The sequence below is a fragment of the Bicyclus anynana genome, chromosome 15, assembly GCF_947172395.1.
Source record: "Bicyclus anynana chromosome 15, ilBicAnyn1.1, whole genome shotgun sequence".
Classification (NCBI taxonomy): domain Eukaryota; kingdom Metazoa; phylum Arthropoda; class Insecta; order Lepidoptera; family Nymphalidae; genus Bicyclus; species Bicyclus anynana.
The window spans coordinates 6,165,558-6,184,015 of NC_069097.1; the positions used below are offsets into that span (position 1 = coordinate 6,165,558).

At 34.9% G+C, this 18,458-nt stretch overlaps 2 protein-coding genes across 2 annotated transcripts; both read left to right on the top strand.

Annotated features, from left to right (window-relative positions):
- The first annotated feature begins 10,457 nt into the window (after positions 1 to 10,457).
- LOC112044729 (cytochrome P450 6B7) lies at positions 10,458 to 13,322 on the top strand. The gene is made up of 2 exons (XM_024080679.2): positions 10,458 to 11,879; positions 12,327 to 13,322. Exons 1-2 carry the CDS (start codon positions 10,526 to 10,528, stop codon positions 12,503 to 12,505), a joined length of 1,533 nt encoding a protein of 510 aa, XP_023936447.2. The 5' UTR covers positions 10,458 to 10,525; the 3' UTR covers positions 12,506 to 13,322.
- A 2,044-nt stretch (positions 13,323 to 15,366) lies between these two features.
- Positions 15,367 to 17,729, top strand: LOC112044728 (cytochrome P450 6B7-like). The gene is made up of 2 exons (XM_024080678.2): positions 15,367 to 16,743; positions 17,347 to 17,729. The coding sequence occupies exons 1-2, from the start codon at positions 15,390 to 15,392 to the stop codon at positions 17,523 to 17,525; spliced, it is 1,533 nt and encodes a 510-aa protein (XP_023936446.2). The 5' UTR covers positions 15,367 to 15,389; the 3' UTR covers positions 17,526 to 17,729.
- The last annotated feature ends 729 nt before the right edge of the window (positions 17,730 to 18,458 follow it).

The window sequence follows — 18,458 nt, forward strand, 5'->3', positions numbered from 1 at the left end:
TATGTGTTCCTTGTAACGTGTATCAAAATTCCGACCGGTTTGACCAATATATGTTGCATTACATTCAGAACATTGCAATTTATATACTCCCGATTTATGTTGCTTTTCTAGTTTATCTTTACCATTGCAAATATTTTTAAGAGAGTTATTTGTTCTGAAAGCCACATTTATATCATGCTTTCTAAGTGTTTTTGCAATACGTTCCGACACTGGACCAAAGTATGTTAGACTAGCTTTAAATTTTTTAGGTTTTTCTAATGGAATTCCATAAAGTTCTTTTCTAATCAACACCAATTGTTTCTTATTGATTATTCTATTCACAATATTCGGGTTGTATCCATTCGAAATGGCCATGCGATATATTATATTTAATTCCTTGTTATAATATATTGTAATATATAATGTTATATTGTTTCTTGTAACAAGGAATTAAATATAATATATCGCATGGCCATTTCGAATGGATACAACCCGAATATTGTGAACAGAATAATCAATAAGGTCGAAAACGACACTTTGCAATTGCACGTTGTAGAGTCAACATCTCCTGAGGATGCTCCGGTTTCGGGGTGAAACGTACGTAGAGAGTATTTTGTCGGACCTGGGTGACGTTGTCGCATGGGTTCGCCGAATTTTCGCGGATGATAGCAAAATAAATAAATCATTATATAATCATGATGAACTTCCGCAAAGTAACGCCTGCTTTAATTGCAATAAAATTTACAAAATCTATTTTAATATCCAACACAAACAAACTCTTTAGCTTTGTAATAGTAGTATAGATTACTAGTATAGATTAGTATAGATTATTAGATATAAGATAGATATAAACTTTTTTAAAGTTCGGTAGTTTACGTGGAAAAGAGGTAATCCAAAACCGCTAAAGTCAGCTAATAACTTAGGAATATAGGTGCAAATGAGCTTCCCTGCGCAATTCCTTAATTCAATATTCCAGAACTATTTTCCAAGAACAAGTTATAGTGCGAATACCTTGCAAGATTTCACTGATGAAAGCTGGAAAATGCCCCAATAGCATTTATCACAAAGAATGCTTATACGTTTTAATCACGTTCTGTGGCTTTTATGAAAACATACCTACAATCTACATATTAGAAAAATTGCTCTTGAAATTATTCAGGCACTTTATATCAATGTTCTATTGTAATCAACGATCTCCTACTAAAAAGAGAGGTAAATGATTGTGATTGTATAAATCGCAAGGAATAGGTAGGTATTTAATCTTCTTTCCCACGTCTCTATGTCTGTTTCTACGTAATAAACTCAAAACTGTTGAAGGAATTGTCTTTAAGTGATGGAGTAATTCATTAGAAAGGATTTTTGAGAATCAAATTAACATCATTAGGTATTAGATGTGAGCTGGACGGGCTTCCTTAAATTTATTTTTAAACTAGCGGACGCCCGCGTCTTCGTCCGCGTGGAATTAAGTTTTTCACATATTCCGCGGAAACCATGGATTTTTGCGGGATGAAAACTATGACGTGTTAATCCAGACTATAATCTATCTCTACTTCAAATTTCAGGTGATTTGGTTCAGTAGCCGAGGCGTGAAAGAGTAACGAACATTCATACCATAAAAATCATCAGGTTTTCGCAAATCTTGGGAATCCATGGATTTTTTTGGGATAAAAAGTAACATATGTGTTAATCCAGAGTAAATTCTATTTCCATTCCAAATTTCAGTAAAATCGCTTCAGTAATAGCGGCGTTAAAGAGTAACAAACATCCAAATTACTCGTCCATCCAAACAAACATACATCCATACAAACTTTTGAGTTTATAATATTAGTAGGTTATTCGTACCTGTACATCATTATCATCATTATCAACCCATATTCAGCTCTCTTCTGAGCTCGAGTCTCCTCTCAGAATGAGAAGGGTTAGGCCAATAGTCCACCACGCTGGCCCAATGCAGATTCGTAGACTTCACACACGCAGAGAATTAAGAAAATTCTCTAATATGCAGGTTTCCTCACGATGTTTACCTTCACCGTTTGAGACACATGATATTTAAATTCTTAAAATGCACACAACTGAAAACTTGGAGGTGCATTCCCTCGGATGCGGATTCGAACCCACACCCTTCAGAATCGGAGGCAGAGGTCATATCACCTGTCCGTATGTTTATAATAATTATTAATTTATTTTAAATATGTAATAAAAAATAAATTGCGCCAAACGGAATCCCATTCATTTGAAGTGCACCAAACTTCAGAAGCAATAGGTAAGTAGTTTCCACCAACTTTACATTTCGATCGAGCGAACTCCGACATCGACGTGAACGAGTTGTCGAAACTTTAATGTTAATGGACAAGTTTTATTTAAAGCTTAAGCTCGATTGCACTGGTCCTTTACACTGAAAAGTTACTTTGAAAAATAGTTCGCTTTCAATTTCCCAAGTACGAAGACGTTATGTAACTGATGATGATAGATCTCTAACGCTGACGTAAAAGATTTATACGCTGACGTAAGAGATCTACCAGGAATTTATTTCTATCTATCGCTGAAGATAGATTAGAGATATATTTCTTATCTTTAATGAATGAGAATGTTTATCATGGCACCATGCTTGTAACTCACATCCTGACAGATTGTCAGTGATCTTCGCGTAGTAGCGTTCGTTTATGGCGTTTTAAAACAATTTAAGGAATTATTTTGCTTAATGCTTCTCTGTCTGAATTAAATCCCAGGAAACTAACAAAATGTATGGAAATGACAGATTCTATTGACAACTTGATCACGTGACCTGTCGATAGTGAAAGTCATTCCCATATTCTATTTTTTAATTTTCGAAACGTTAGCGTTTGTAGAAAGAGAATCGACGTGCCACATGAATCACGAGGGTACCTTTATAAAGACTTCAAAGAAATATGTATAGTCCCGGTAATCGAGATATGGATTTACATAAACATAGGTATTATTTGTATGATATTATTTATACTAATATTTTAGAAAGATAAAGTTTGTCAAATTGTAGGGTATGTAGGTATCTCTAGATTTACTGAACCGATTTTGAAATTTCTTTTGCAACTAGAAAGCCACGTTATTTGTAAATGTCATAGGCTACATTTTATCCCGGTATTCTCACTGTCACAGGTACTACGCAGGTGAAATATTACTAATTAATATTTAGACCATCGTGTTATTCGAACTAGAACTTCACCTTCTAGTAAAATAACTTTAATACACGAATTTTAATTTACAATTGATGAAGTATCTGTTGAGTTTCTTGCCGAATTTTCTTAGCAAAATTTGCCTTCCGAATCTGTGGTATTAGAGTTTCTACAAATAGTTTTGAACTTGAGGTCTCAAATGAGCTGGTAAATAATATAAACTTACTTGAAAATTTAGATTTTATTAACCAAACCTCTACAAAGTTAGTGTGCTATTTTACAATACGGCAACCCTTATCATCTGGTGAGATAACTTTGCGCGGTTAATTGCTAAACTGACACAGTTTAAATACCCATTTGTCACAGATTAAATAAGCTATTGTTTGTATACTTTGTCAAATGTTAATAGGTAATAATTATTTCTATGAATATGCTTTTTCATCTAATAATTTAGCGCACGCAATCTTGCGTGTCTTAGTACAAGATACAGTTCTAATTAAAATACCCAAGGAGATACAACATATGAAAGCTCTCAGAATACACGAGTGCGTAATAGTACAGTCAATTGGTGCCAAAAAATGAGGTTACCTGTAAAGATTTTCGGGAGTTTTGTGGTAATTTTATAGATTTTCATGTGCTCTTTGCGAATTTTAACTTTGTCATCTGGTATCTTTGCCGTTCGCAAAGAGCACATGAAAATCTATAAGATTACCAATTTTCAAAAAACCCGGAAATCTTTCTAGGTAGTTTAGTTGGTAGTTTTACCAAATGATTGGACTATAAGATGATGGATAAATCTTAGTTTAGCCAGCATATGCATATTCTATTTTATAAAGGCTTAAAATATGCTTGTAGGTCAAAATCTAGTAGGTCCCCGCGATGCTCGAGTAAGCACAGTGTTACCATCGTAAAATTTATATTTACCATTATCTTCTCAAGAAATAAACCAATTTTGAAGTGAAATACAATTTTAGTGCAAGTGTGCAGTTTAAGCTTGGATTGCACAAGTAATTAACTCGGTCGGTATCTCTAGACCACTGGCGTTTTCAACTTAATTGAAACTTCAAATCCTTTGAAATTAGCAGTTCGAGTCCAGTTTCAAACTATTCTTTTGAGAAGTGAAAACTAAATTGGAAAGGTTCTACGTAATTACGAGTGCAAGTTTGGCGAGCACACTTTAATTCTGTAAGTTATAGGGGAGGCTTAATGCACTTTTTACAGTTTGAATGATACCAGGTTTAAAAAAGTTTTTTATATATATTTATTTGTATAACACGTTAAACAATATTGACACAATGTGACATGTTAAAATAATATAACTTAATAAGAATGTTATTTTTTACAAGGTACACTTATCCTTCCTCATTAACACAGATTTCCAAATTGCCCTTTTTATTGGAGGAGGCATTATCTAATGTCCCAAAACTTGTCTATTTTCTATACATAGGACATAGTAATATTGACTCTTTGTTTTTGTTAAGGACACAGTGAAAAACATTTTCCGAGGGGTGGGATTTTTTTCACTATTTTTGTGATACCATAATAATGGGTTAAGAATACAATACTAAAGTTTCAGTAACATATTAAATAACCAGTAGGTATCTCTGGAAGGTATGAGGTTATGGAATTACTTATTTTATTCTAACATTACTGGACTAAAAATCTGTTACGTCCAGACCTTTGTTATTTTATAAAAAAAATATCATAATTTATCATCATTATCAACCAATATTCGGCCCACTGCTGAGCTCGAGTCTCCTCTCAGAATGGGAGGGGTTAGGCCATGGCGCTCCACCCACAGTCCACCACGTTGGCTAAATGCGGATTGGTAGACTTCACATATACAGATAATTAAGAAAATTCTCTGGTATGCCGTTTCTTCGCGATGTTTTTCTTTTACCGTTTGAGACACGTGATATTTAAATTCTTAAAATGCACACAACTGAATAGTTGTAGGTGCATGCCCCGGACCGGATTCGAACCCACACCCTCCGGAATCGGAGTCTGAGGTCATATCCACTGGGCTATCATAACTCGTATATATGTACAATAAAAGTACAGTAGGTACATATTTGCCATCAAATATTAAATCAATATTAAAATTGGCAAATATAATTTATTATTACGAAGCATACGAATACAAACGATATAATACGAATTATGAAACATGTAACTTAATATTACCAATATAATTGACGGCCTCCGTGGCGCAGTGGTTTGGGCGGTGGATTCACAAAACGGAGGTCCTGGGTTCGATCCCCGGCTGGGCAGATTGAGATTTTCTTAATTTGTCCAGGTCTGGCTGGTGGGAGGCTTCGGCCGTGGCTAGTTACCACCCTACCGGCAAAGACGTACCGCCAAGCGATTTAGCGTTCCGGTACGATGCCGTGTAGAAACCGAAAGGGGTGTGGATTTTCATCCTCCTCCTAACAAATTAGCCTGCTTCTTCCATCTTAGACTGCATCATCACTTACCATAAGGTGAGATTGTAGTCAAGGGCTAACTTGTAAGGAATAAAAAAAAAAAAAAAAACTTAAAACTATTATGGCAAACACCTTGAGATACAGACAAGACAAGGTCATAGTTTTTGTCAATGATACTCGTTCTTAAGACGTTTTGCTTTTTTAAATTCATTAGTAAGCTAATGTTATTTTCGCCAACTTTTATACCACTCACAGAATAATATAACAAAATGAAGATGATTTATAAAAAAAAATACACGTTTTATAATGAACTATCCGACACAAAAACCATTTTTTATTCGAACCAATACTTCCTGCGATTAGTGTGTTCAACCAAACAAACTATTCAGTTTAAAAATATTAAGTAGATACAGATATTATGAGATCGGTAGATTATAGTATATCGCAAATAGGTATACGTTCGAATATTTTTTATATATTTTGTTTTCTCTAAATAATCTATACTAATATTATAAAGTTTGTTTGTCTGTTTGTTTGCTTTATCGCGCTAATCTCAGGAACTACTTGTTCGATTTGAAAAATTCTTTCAGTGTTAGATAGCCCATTTATTGAGAAAGGTTAGAGGCAGTTTTAATTAATTAGAGGCCAATTATTATCCCCGTATTCCTATAGCAACGGGAACCACGCGGAATGAATCCTCGCAGCGTCAGCTATTTTATTATAAAGAGGAAATATTTGATTGGTTGTTTGCATTGAATAAGCTCTGAAACTACTGAACCGATTTGAAAAATTATTTCACTGTTGGAAGGCTACACTATCCCCGAGTGCTATATTTTTTCCCCGTATTCTTACGGGAATAAGAACCATGAAGGTGAAAACGCGCGGCGTCTGTTAGTACTCACACTAATATAATAAAGGCGAAAGTTTGTGTGTAAGTGTGTACGTTTGTTCCTCCTTTGCGTTGCGGCTACTGAAGCGATTTGGCTGAAATTTGGAATGGAAATAGATTTTTCTCTGGATCAACACATACTTTTCATCCCGGAAAAGGCCATGGTTTTCGCGGTATATGTGAAAAACTGTATTTCAGGCGGACGAAGTCGAAGGCGTTTATTGTATTTAGATAAATGCCACATCCTTTTTTCGTACTTTCCTTGCAGTTGCAGTTAGATTGACGACTCATGATATAATATACAAGTTCCAAATCCTAAGTCATACAAGGTCGTCCAAATGCACGTGTCTTGGACTTGGTTGTTTTTTTATATTTAGGTACGTTTTGTCAATGTTTTTTACCATGTTTATCACTGCAAAAATCGACTATGAGTAGGCAAACTTCCGCATCAATCTTCTACGTACGTATAAAAGATATATCGAATTTTAATATTCCGAAAGCGTGATTGATCAAACTCTATCTACAGCTGTCCTTACCTAATCACTAATCAAGTATGGATGTACGTATAAAACGGTTCTGTATAGTTTTTTTTTTAAATATTATCATTGTCAGCAGAAAAATCTAGCCAAGAAAGATAGTTAGAATACAGCAAAATAGGAGATTCGATAATGAACTTGCTCCTTTTGATGACACATAATCTATAACCAACAGACGAACGGCTCAATGTCGTATTACTTATTGCCGAGTAACAGAATAAGAGATGAGAAAACAAAAATGTCAGCAGTGGCGTGCACAAGGTGTTTGACTAGACTCTAGAGTATCCACTTTTTGTACAATGTGTTCAAAATGGAAAATTCCTTCTCTAATGCAGGTTCGTAATGAGTAAGTATTTAGGGTAGGCCATATTTTAGGGGTTCACTACAGGGCCAGGCGTCCCTCCTAGTAGAGGACATATTTTTTTTTTTTTTTTAAAAAGAATATTTGCCATATTTTTTATAATATGACCAATATTCCCATTCCCCTCCAACTAGTCGGAAAAGACTGTGCTAGGAGTGGGTACGACAATAGACCAACGGGGTGAGGATCGAATTGCCACCCCTCGGTGATGAGTCCAACCGCTCTTACCGTTGAGCTATTGAGGCTTCAATTCATATGAGATTAGACCCAGCATGCTTCTCCTGTGCGCTATGGCGGTGACGATGTTTAACATGCTCACAGAGGCACGGTGAACGATAATGAACTATAATTAAGGCCATTTAAAAAAAAAGTGTCAACTAGAAACCAGGAAGAGAGAAAAGCTTTTTCATATCCCGACACAGCTGGGTTATTCTGTAACGATGTTTTAGTAACTCGCTAGTGCGTGTTTCGATCACCTCTATCTCTCTCTGTCTAACATGATACTATAGAATAAGGAAGATAGAGGAATTTGTGACAGTACTTTATGATCCGAAGTCACATGTACGAGTACTAACCAATAGACGAAAGAGGTATTTAAATTTTTATTATTACAGGTAGGTACCCACCTACCTATATTATTTAAAAACTCAAGGTAAAATTTACAGTTAGTACTTATGTGTCCTGAATATAAAACTTGTGATGACATGAATAAAACTGGTTTAATGTAGCGGCGAGATTTATGGAGTTCCATGTCTTGTTAGTATAGTATGCGTCAAAGGAGATTTTTGCGGAATTTGGTGTTTATTTCAATAAGATTTGACTGTAACCTGAATTCGCAATAAACAAATTTTGATTTGATTTGATTTGATTTGAGATGGTCCATTTCAGGACCACTCTTGTACCTCGTATCATTAAAATTTAAAAAATACAAGGAATATATTAAAATTTATTAAAGTGAATAAATCTAACTAAATAAAAAGAAATAAATAAAATCAAAACCCAAGTTTTGGAGTTATATCAAGATGGCGCCCATAGAGCAACTATGACATGACACTCATGACAGTTGACACCAAACGTCAAATCGATTAAGTTATTGAAAACGTCATCTATCCGCCATTAATACTCTTATTAGTGTTGCATTTCTTGGGAGATAATGAATATTATTTCGAAAGAATTAAAGTAAATTCGTAGATTTGTATAATAAAAAATAGTTAAAAATAGTATCTTCTTTTATTTCCGCCAGGGTGATGACTGACCAATGACTGGACCGGCTCCATACAATTTTGGTAAATAGGTAAACCTAAAAGCGAAAGGCGAATTATTGAACACCGCGCATTGACATCTTATAATAAAAGGACGCACAATCACGTAGAAAATTTCACTTAAAAACTGGCTAATTTTGCTTTGACAGTTTTAGAATAATAATTATAGTCGAAGGCCTTTAAATATAGTCCAATATTCAATAAAATCCCAATTTTGAACAAATTCAACCTTAAGGATTGAGTTTAAGGTTGAATTAGCAAATGCGACTACTTGAATTAAGTGCCAATATGTGTTTGGCACTCATTGAATGGGGACGTTTTTTGGTTGGTGATTTTGCATCCACTTTTTAATAGGAGATCGATGATGTAAAAAAATGGAAATTTGACAGGGATGTAGTTTATAATTAGTAGACATCGGCTATGAACGGAATATGCAAGAGGGCCGGATTAAGGAGGTCTAAGGGAGGACCAAATCGGAGCGTCCACTAGTATTACAATGAATAGTTAAACCTACTTAAACTGAATTCCAATTTCCAAAACGATTTTATTATTTTTAAAACTAAACAGATTATGTCATGCGTACAGCTCGTGAAAATTAACTTGACACCTGGCTCGAATGATGTTTGTTTATGGCACTGAGTGCAAAAAAGTTTTGATTTTAATAAATACACTAACGTCTCTGACCGAATTTTCGGTTTCGGCCATTGTTCTTCAGATATCGATAATAAATGTCAAAAGAGTTTTTTAATTATTCTAAAAACTTTCGTATGATCTGCGAGTTTTAAATTCCGTTGTAATTAATAGTATACCTATTAATATTAGTTTATAGAATACTTTAATAAACTGCGCCGATCGCTGCCAAACGCATACAAATCGATGGATTTGTTCCAGAGTTATCAATATTAAGTGTTTAAAAGAAGTCCTTCTAAATTTAACTAACAAAACTTATTTAACTAAAAAAATACCACATGATTATGTGGAAGTTACGGCTTTGGTTTTATCGGTTATGATCGAAACTGAGACTGAAGTCGAAATTCGGTATCGGTTTTGGCCGTGCAATGGTGCTAACTGTGATGATAGTACTCGCCACTTAGCGCCCTCGTGCTGGTCAGCGGGTGTAGGATCGAGTTTCGGGCCAGGTGTCAAGTTAATTCGCACGAGTTATTCCTACATGTGTTACGTCAATATTAAACAAATTTATGAAGCGTGCTAAATAGAACTTGTATAAGAAACGTGAATTTTTGATCAGTAAGTAGCTATTTTGAAGAATGCGAACAAACAGGTTTTGGCGAGAAATGGTATCGAACCCTAAGAATGTAAAATGCTAACCCTAAGAATATTGATGGCTCAGCTGCTGAACCAATTTTGATGAATGTTGATTTATTGATAAATTGGAACGTGGAGCAGAACAACGCGGTCAACTAGTCCGTTAGTTATGATGTAAATTGTTTTCTTACGAATACTATAATAATAACTAACGGTGCCCAAACAACTTACTTGCAATATTCGGTTTTTCGTAGATCACGCGAGAATTAAAGATTTTTTCGGGATAAAAAGTAGTCCATGTTCTACTCCAAGTTATATATTATCTCTTTAGAAAATTTTTTATTTTGTTTCTATCGCAATTAAATATTTAATTTCTTATCGTAAAAGAAACATTACCTTCTGAAGATAAAATTCATTATCCGATAATATTAATATTATTGTGGATAACATGGGACAATTCAGGAGTAATATTATGTAGCGAGGGACAGTTGCTACATCTTTTATTTTTTACATTTATAAAGATACATTATTGTGCGGAACTCGGACAGTTATTGTTGGTTCGCTCTTTTGTATACTGGTTGGACGGCTCGCGGCTGGCTATTTCCAATGAACAGTCTAGTTTGAAACGCGCACGGTGAAGTTCTCTACATAACAAACATGTTCTACATTATAGTTTTGTTAATAGTTCTCTTTATATTATACGGTGTGAGAAATTTCGGATATTGGAAGAAACGTGGCATAAAACATGACATTCCTTTACCCTACGTTGGGAATAACTTGAGGAACTTTGTACAAAAAAGCAGTATAGCCATGCTGGCAACGGAGTTGTACAAGAAATATCCCGATGAGAAAGTTGTAGGTTTCTACAGAAGCACCGCGCCTGAGCTTCTGATAAGGGACCCTAATTTAGTGAAAAGAATATTGGTTACTGATTTCCAACACTTTTATGCCAGAGGATTTAATACACATAAAACGGCAATTGAACCATTGTTGAAAAATTTGTTTTTCGCTGACGGAGACTTGTGGCGTTTGATAAGACAGCGATTTGGTACAGCTTTTAGTACAGCTAAAATTAGGGCGATGTTTCCATTTATAACAGAGAGGGCAGAGAAGCTCCAGTTATTGGCAGAAGAGGTCGAATCTTTGGAATATTATGATGTAAGAGAGCTGATGGCACGGTACACTACCGATTTTATTGGCGCTTGTGGTTTCGGCATAAATATGGATTCTCTGAACAATGAAAATTCAGAATTTAGAAGACTTGGTAAAAGAATATTCTATAGGACACCTAGAGATGCTGCTGCCGCCGCTCTGAAGTTCATGTTTCCTGAGCTGTGTAAAAATATACATTTTTTAGCACCAGATTTAGAGGAATCAGTTATTTCATTAGTGCGACATATTCTACAAGCACGAAACTACACGCCTTGTGGTAATAATGACTTCATAGATTTATTGTTGGAATTACAGGAAAAGGGAAACATTTCTGTAGAATCTTTAGAAGAAAGGGATGAAAATGGTGTAGCAAAGGTAGTTGAGCTGAAACTTGATGACTTGTTACTCACTGCGCAAATTTTCGTATTTTTTGGAGCTGGTTTTGAAACATCGTCTACAACTTCTAGTTTTACACTACACCAGCTGGCATATAACTCTGATCATCAGAGAAAAGTACAGGAGGAAATTGATAGAGTTCTTCTTAAACATGGCAATAAAATAACATACGAATCTGTGAATGAAATGCATTATCTAGAGAAGGCATTTTACGAAGCAATGAGAATGTATCCTGCGGTTGGATTTTTAATCAGAAAATGTACTACTCCGAACTACACGTTCCCTGAATTAGGACTGACTATAGATGAAGATGTGAAAGTTATTATTCCAATTCAAGCTTTCCATAGAGATGAAAAATATTTTTATGAGCCAGATGTTTATAATCCTGATAGATTTACTAGTGCCCAAGATCTAAAAACTAATTATTTCATGCCGTTCGGAGAAGGACCGCGAGCTTGTATTGGTAAGTTAAAATCTTTGAATATTATTTCAACATTATTTCAATAAGATCGTTTTGCATTCTATTTTTAAATTAAATTTCTAGTTTCCTTTTTCATCTTCTGTTATATTCTCAGAAGTTATTGTCCACTTAAATTGCATTCAAATGAGAACACTTGACTGCTTACAAAATAGAAATATTATTTTGAAGTCAGTCAAGTGTAGATAAAGCTATTTGTAGCATACGAAGATTACTTAGTTTTTCGGCGTTGTAAAAAACTACTATTAAATTCAATGGTTGTCTAACACAAGTACCTGTTTAGAGTTATTTTGTTAAACGATTATAGTTACCTACTACGAGTAGCTAAAACGCTTTAAGCTATGTAATTACTATTCAGATGTTTTGATTCTATTACATTTAGGATAAAATGTATAAGTATAATAAAATTAAAAAGTATCTTTTCATTTACAGCTGCTAGACTAGGAAAAGTCCTAGCCATGGCCGGCATAGCTGCCGTTCTTCAGAAGTTCAATGTAGAGCCGTGCGAGAAAAGCGTAATGGAACCTCTCCCGGATCCAATGGCAGTGGTTTCTGAAGGTTTTATTGGTGGACTACCGCTGAAACTGAGAAAGAGAGAATCAGTGCCGTGAACTGTGATACGTTCGGGATTTAAAAGTATTGGACACTTAGCATAGTCGGTTTGATTATCTTCTGATGTAACAAAAACCAATTATAATTACATGGAAAGGTATCGAAGTAAATTAGCAGGAATTAATAAAAAGTGTAAGACTTGTGGGGCGATGGGTTAAGGAAGGGGATAATTAACAGGTGTCATAACTCGTATTCATTCCGAATTAATAATTAAACTATTTTAAATAATAAAAATATTCTTTTGATTGGATTTATTTTTTTTATTGTAAAAATAAATCCAATCAAAATTTACTTAGATTTAATAGCAAAATTTTCTACAAATTGCTTAGGTATTTTTAATTCCATGCTACTTTTACCGTTATCTACCAAAATTGGAAAGAAAAAATGGAAATTGTAATAATTTTATAAAACGCAAAGTTTTCTTTATTCGTTATCATGAAAAGTCATTAAACAAAACTCAAACTAGATAAGGGTTAGTCATTACATTATTTTAATCATAAAATATATGACACAAGGTCATATATTTTGACGAAAACGATTTGAGACTCTGACCATGAACTTGATATGAAGTTATGCGTGTTTTATAAGGCGTAGGTGTTAATGACCCATGATTTTAACGGAGTTATGGACGAAACGTTTGCCGAATAATTTAGCAGTTATATTCTCTGGTACAGGAATTATGTAGATACATTCTTATCTTACAGGTATTATTAAGTAGTTTTAAAACATTTATGCCTTTAATTTATTTTGAGCTTTGGTATACTAAAGTTAAGTTTTATATATATTGTTGAAAATAATAAATAATAATAAACTGAACCGGTTAGTTTATTTTCACTATCACTACATTCCTGGTATTTTATATTTGTATGTATTTTAGAAATACATATTTATACCTAATTTCTACTTTAGATATACTCGTAAAACAAGATATTTATTAAATTTTGATCGATCCATCCATTTTGACAGCTAAACTGCTGAACTAATTTTGATGAATTTCGGGTTATACATTAAATGGAACTTGGAGCAGAATAACGCGATCAACGCGTGTTTGTTATGATGTAAATTGTGTATATGTCAAAAGTATAAATTGACTGACGTGGCCCGTGGCTCCGTGTAAAAAATCCCGTTTCCCGTCCCGTTAATTCTTCACAAATCCCGCGTGAATCAAAGATTTTTCGGGATAAAAAGTAGCCTAAGTTCTACTCCAAGTTCTTAATTTATCTCTAAAACAAAATTGTAATTTTGTTTCTATCGCAATTAAATATTTCATTACTTATCGCACATTAGACATGTGACTTGCGACGCTTCAATACCGAGCGTATCAAGGATACAATCGATATATTATCGAGGATCGAATGTGTTTGCGAGAGATCTGTCTATTGGATGAAGACAGTTGACACGTTTGAAGACCGATCAGGGCAATATAATTTCTTCTAAACCCGAGTTAGTTAGTAAGATCCAAATTGTCACCGAAAGTATGGCTCTCAAACAACTTAAGAACAACTAGGCGATGACGATGATGATGATGACGAAATCTCAGCAGAACTCCTGAAAGCGGGTGGAAAACCGATGCTTAAGTTCCTTCAGCGATTGTTCAATTCCGTCATTCACGAGGGCACAACACCCAAGGCATGGCACAAGAGCGTGGTGGTCTGTCCTTCAAAAAATACCTTGCTGAAGAATTATAGACCCATATCGTCGTAGAGTCATGTCTACAAGTTGTTCTCGAGAGTCATCACGAATCGTCTCGATGACTTTCGGTCTTCCAAACAAGCCAGTTTTCAAGCAGGCTTTAGTAACATAGACCACATGTGGCAGATATTTTAGGTGCAGGTCTTAGCATCGATGCCGGTGTTGAAGTGTTTGTATGAAAGCGCCACTATGTCATTACGTATACAGGATCAGATTACGAGACCAATCCAATTGCAGCGAGAAGTGCGGCAGGCTCATGTAATCTCCCCGAAGCTATTTACCACCCCATTGGAAGATGTCTTTAAGCTTCTCGACTGGAACGGATTTGACATCAACATCAATGGTGAGTACGTGACTCAACTACGATTTGTTGAGGATGTGGTCATTATGGCAGAGACTCTGGAGGACCTTAATACTATGCTCATGCTGCGGTACCAAGCAAGTTGGAAGGAGATGAAATGGAAAAAAACCCATGCTCAACGACCTCAGCAGAGTTTCTCAACGTGTGGGCCCAAAAAGACGACGACAGTCTTCGATCAGTGCGTATTGCCAGGGTTGACCTACGGATCCGAGACATGGTCGCTGACTATGACTTATTAGAAGGCTCAAAGTCACTCAGCGGGTGATGGAACGAGCTATCGTTAGAGTATCTCTGCGTGATCGAATCAGAAATGAGGAGATATACAGTGACATAGCTCAGCGAGTCGTGAAGCTGAAATGGCGATAGGCAGGCCACATAATTCGAAAAGCCAATGGTCCTGGGAGTCCCAAGATACTGGAATGGTGACCCCACACAAAAAAAAGCGCAGTGTTGGTCGACCCCCACTAGGTAGACCGAGGATATCAAACGGGTTGCAGGGAGCTGCTGGATGCTGGCGGCTTGAGACCGTTGTGCTTGGAAGTCCATGCAAGAGGCCTACGAGTATGTCCAGTAGTGGGCGCCGATCAGCTGATAATGTTGATGATGATATCATAATAAGACATAACTTTATAAAGATAAAATTCATTATCCGATAAAACATTAAAATAATTTTAGATAACATGTGATAATTCAGGGATAATATGTATCGAGGTCCAGTTGCTTAACGTTTTATTTTTTACTCTCCAGCCAGCCAGCCAGCTCGCGGCTGGCTATTTCCAATGAACAGTTTAGTTTGAAACTCATACGGCGAAGTTCTCTACATCACAAACATGTTTTACATAATAGTTTCGTTAATAGTTCTCTTTTTGTTATACGGTGTAAGAAATTTCGGATATTGGAAGAAACGTGGTATAAAACATGACATACCTTTACCCTACGTTGGGAATAACTTGAGGAACTTTTTACAAAGAAGCAGTATAGCCATGATGGCAACGGAGTTGTACAAGAAATATCCCAATGAGAAAGTTGTAGGTTTCTATAGAAGCACCGAGCCTGAGCTTCTGATAAGGGATCCTAATTTAGTGAAAAGAATATTGGTTACCGATTTCCAGCACTTTTATGCCAGAGGATTTAATACACATAAAACGGCAATTGAACCACTATTAAAAAATTTGTTTTTCGCTGACGGAGACTTGTGGCGTTTGATAAGACAGCGGTTTGGTACAGCTTTTAGTACAGCTAAAATTAGGGCGATGTTTCCATTTATAACGGAGAGGGCAGAGAAGCTCCAATTATTGGCAGAAGAGGTTGAATCTCTGGAATATTATGATGTGAGAGAGCTGATGGCACGGTACACTACCGATTTTATTGGCGCTTGTGGCTTCGGTATAAATATGGATTCTCTGAATAATGAAAATTCGGAATTTAGAAGACTTGGAAAAAGAATATTCTATAGGACACCTAGAGATGCTATTGCCGCTGCTCTGAAATTCATGTTCCCTGAGCTATTTAAAAATATACATTTATTGGCACCAGATCTAGAGAAATCAGTTATTGGTTTAGTGCGACATATTCTACAAGCACGAAACTACACGCCTTGTGGTAATAATGACTTCATAGATTTATTGTTGGAATTAAAGGAGAAGGGAAATGTTTCTGTAGAATCTTTAGAAGAAAGGGATGAAAATGGTGTAGCAAAGGTAGTTGAGCTAAAACTTGATGACTTGTTACTCACTGCGCAAGTTTTCGTATTTTTTGGCGCCGGTTTTGAAACGTCCTCAACAACTTCTAGTTATACACTACACCAGCTAGCATTTAACCCTGATCATCAAAGAAAAGTACAGGAGGAAATTGATAGAGTTCTTCTTAAACATGGCAATAAAATAACATACGAATCTGTGAATGAAATGCATTATCTAGAGAAGGCATTTTACGAAGCAATGAGAATGTATCCTGCGGTTGGATTTTTAATCAGAAAATGTACTACTCCGAACTACACGTTCCCTGAATTAGGACTGACTATCGATGAAGATGTGAAAGTTATTATTCCAATTCAAGCTTTCCATAGAGATGAAAAATATTTTTATGAGCCAGATGTCTATAATCCTGATAGATTTACTAGTGCCCAAGATTTAAAAACTAATTATTTCATGCCGTTCGGAGAAGGACCGCGATCTTGCATTGGTAAGTTAAAATCTATGAATATCATTTCTACAGAAGTACAATGAGATTGCTTTGCATTCTATAAATTTATATTTTTATGTTCTTCACCTTCTGTTACATTCTAAGAAGTTAGGGCCCGTAAATTGCTTTAAAATGAGAACACTTGACTGCTTTCAATATTCTTAATATTGTTTAATTTTCAAGTTATTTCTGGCAAACGAGTAGGATTACATAGTTTTTAGCATTGCAAAAAAGCAACAATTGGTAATTTAATTTAATGGTTGTCTAACACAAAAGTATTTAGAGTTATTTCGTTAATCGATAATAGTCGCATAATATAAAATTATTTAAAGTGCTATAATGTTATTCATATTAAATAACATTTAGGATGTTACGATGAAGGAAAGATTTGATTGTATGCATGCGCTGAAACTACTGAACCGATTTGAAAAATTCTTTCACTACTATAAGCCTACACTACCCAAGTGTAGCCTTATAGTAGTAATCTATATATATCTATTATTTATCCCCGTATCCCCTACGGGAACGGGTACCACACGGGTGAAACTGCGCGGTGTCTGCCAGTTACTATATTAAAATTAAAATGTATTTTTTTGTTTACAGCTGCTAGACTAGGAAAAGTCCTAGCCATGGCCGGCATAGCTGCCGTTCTTCAGAAGTTCAATGTAGAGCCCTGCGAGAAAAGTGTATTGGAACCTCTCCCGGATCCAATGGCCATAGTTTCTGAAGGTTTCATCGGTGGATTACCACTGAAACTGAGAAAGAGAGAATCAGTGCCGTGAATTGTGATTACTTTGGGATTGTTAAAAATATTGGACACTTAGAATAGTCAGTTTTATTCAGCTTTGATTATCTTCTGATGTAACAAAAACCAATTATAATTACGTGGAAAGGTATCGAAGAAAAATAGCACGAACTAATAAAAAGTGTAAGACTTGTTGAGCGATGGCTAAGGAAGGAAATAATTGACTTACCTGGTATTCATCAATTAAACAATAAAAAAAGTGGTAAATAATAAAAAAATATTCTTATGATTCGATTAATTTTTTTTATTGTAAAAAATAAATCCAATCAAGATTTCTTAGATTTAATAGCAACATTTTTCTACGATTTGCTTAGTTGATCACTTAGATATTTTAATTCCATGCTAACTTTACCGTTACCTACCAAAATGGAAAAGAAAAAATAGCATAATAATTGGAAATAAATTTATAAAACGCAAAGCTTTTTTTATGCGTTATCACAAAAGTCATTAAATAAAACGTTAACTAGTTATGGGTTAGTAATTAATTACCTACAATATTTTAATTATAAAATTTATGTGCTAGCGTCATACGTATGTTTTAAACAGATTTGAGACTCTGACCATGAACTTGATATGAAATTATGCGTGTTTTATAAGAAATAGGCGTTAATGACCCATGATTTTAACGGAGTTATAGACGAAACTTTTGCCGAATAATTTAGCAGTAATATATTCTCTGGTATAGGACATATGTAGATACATTTTTATCTTACATTAAGTAGTTTTAAAACATTTATGCCTTTAATTTATTTTGAGCTTGTATACTAAAGTTAAGTTTTATAAATATTGTTAAAAATAATAAATAATAACAATACACACTGCGGGTGCTTTATTTACACTATCACTACTTACTAGTATTTTATATTTCTATGTATTTTAGAAATGCATATTCATACCTATTTTCACTTTA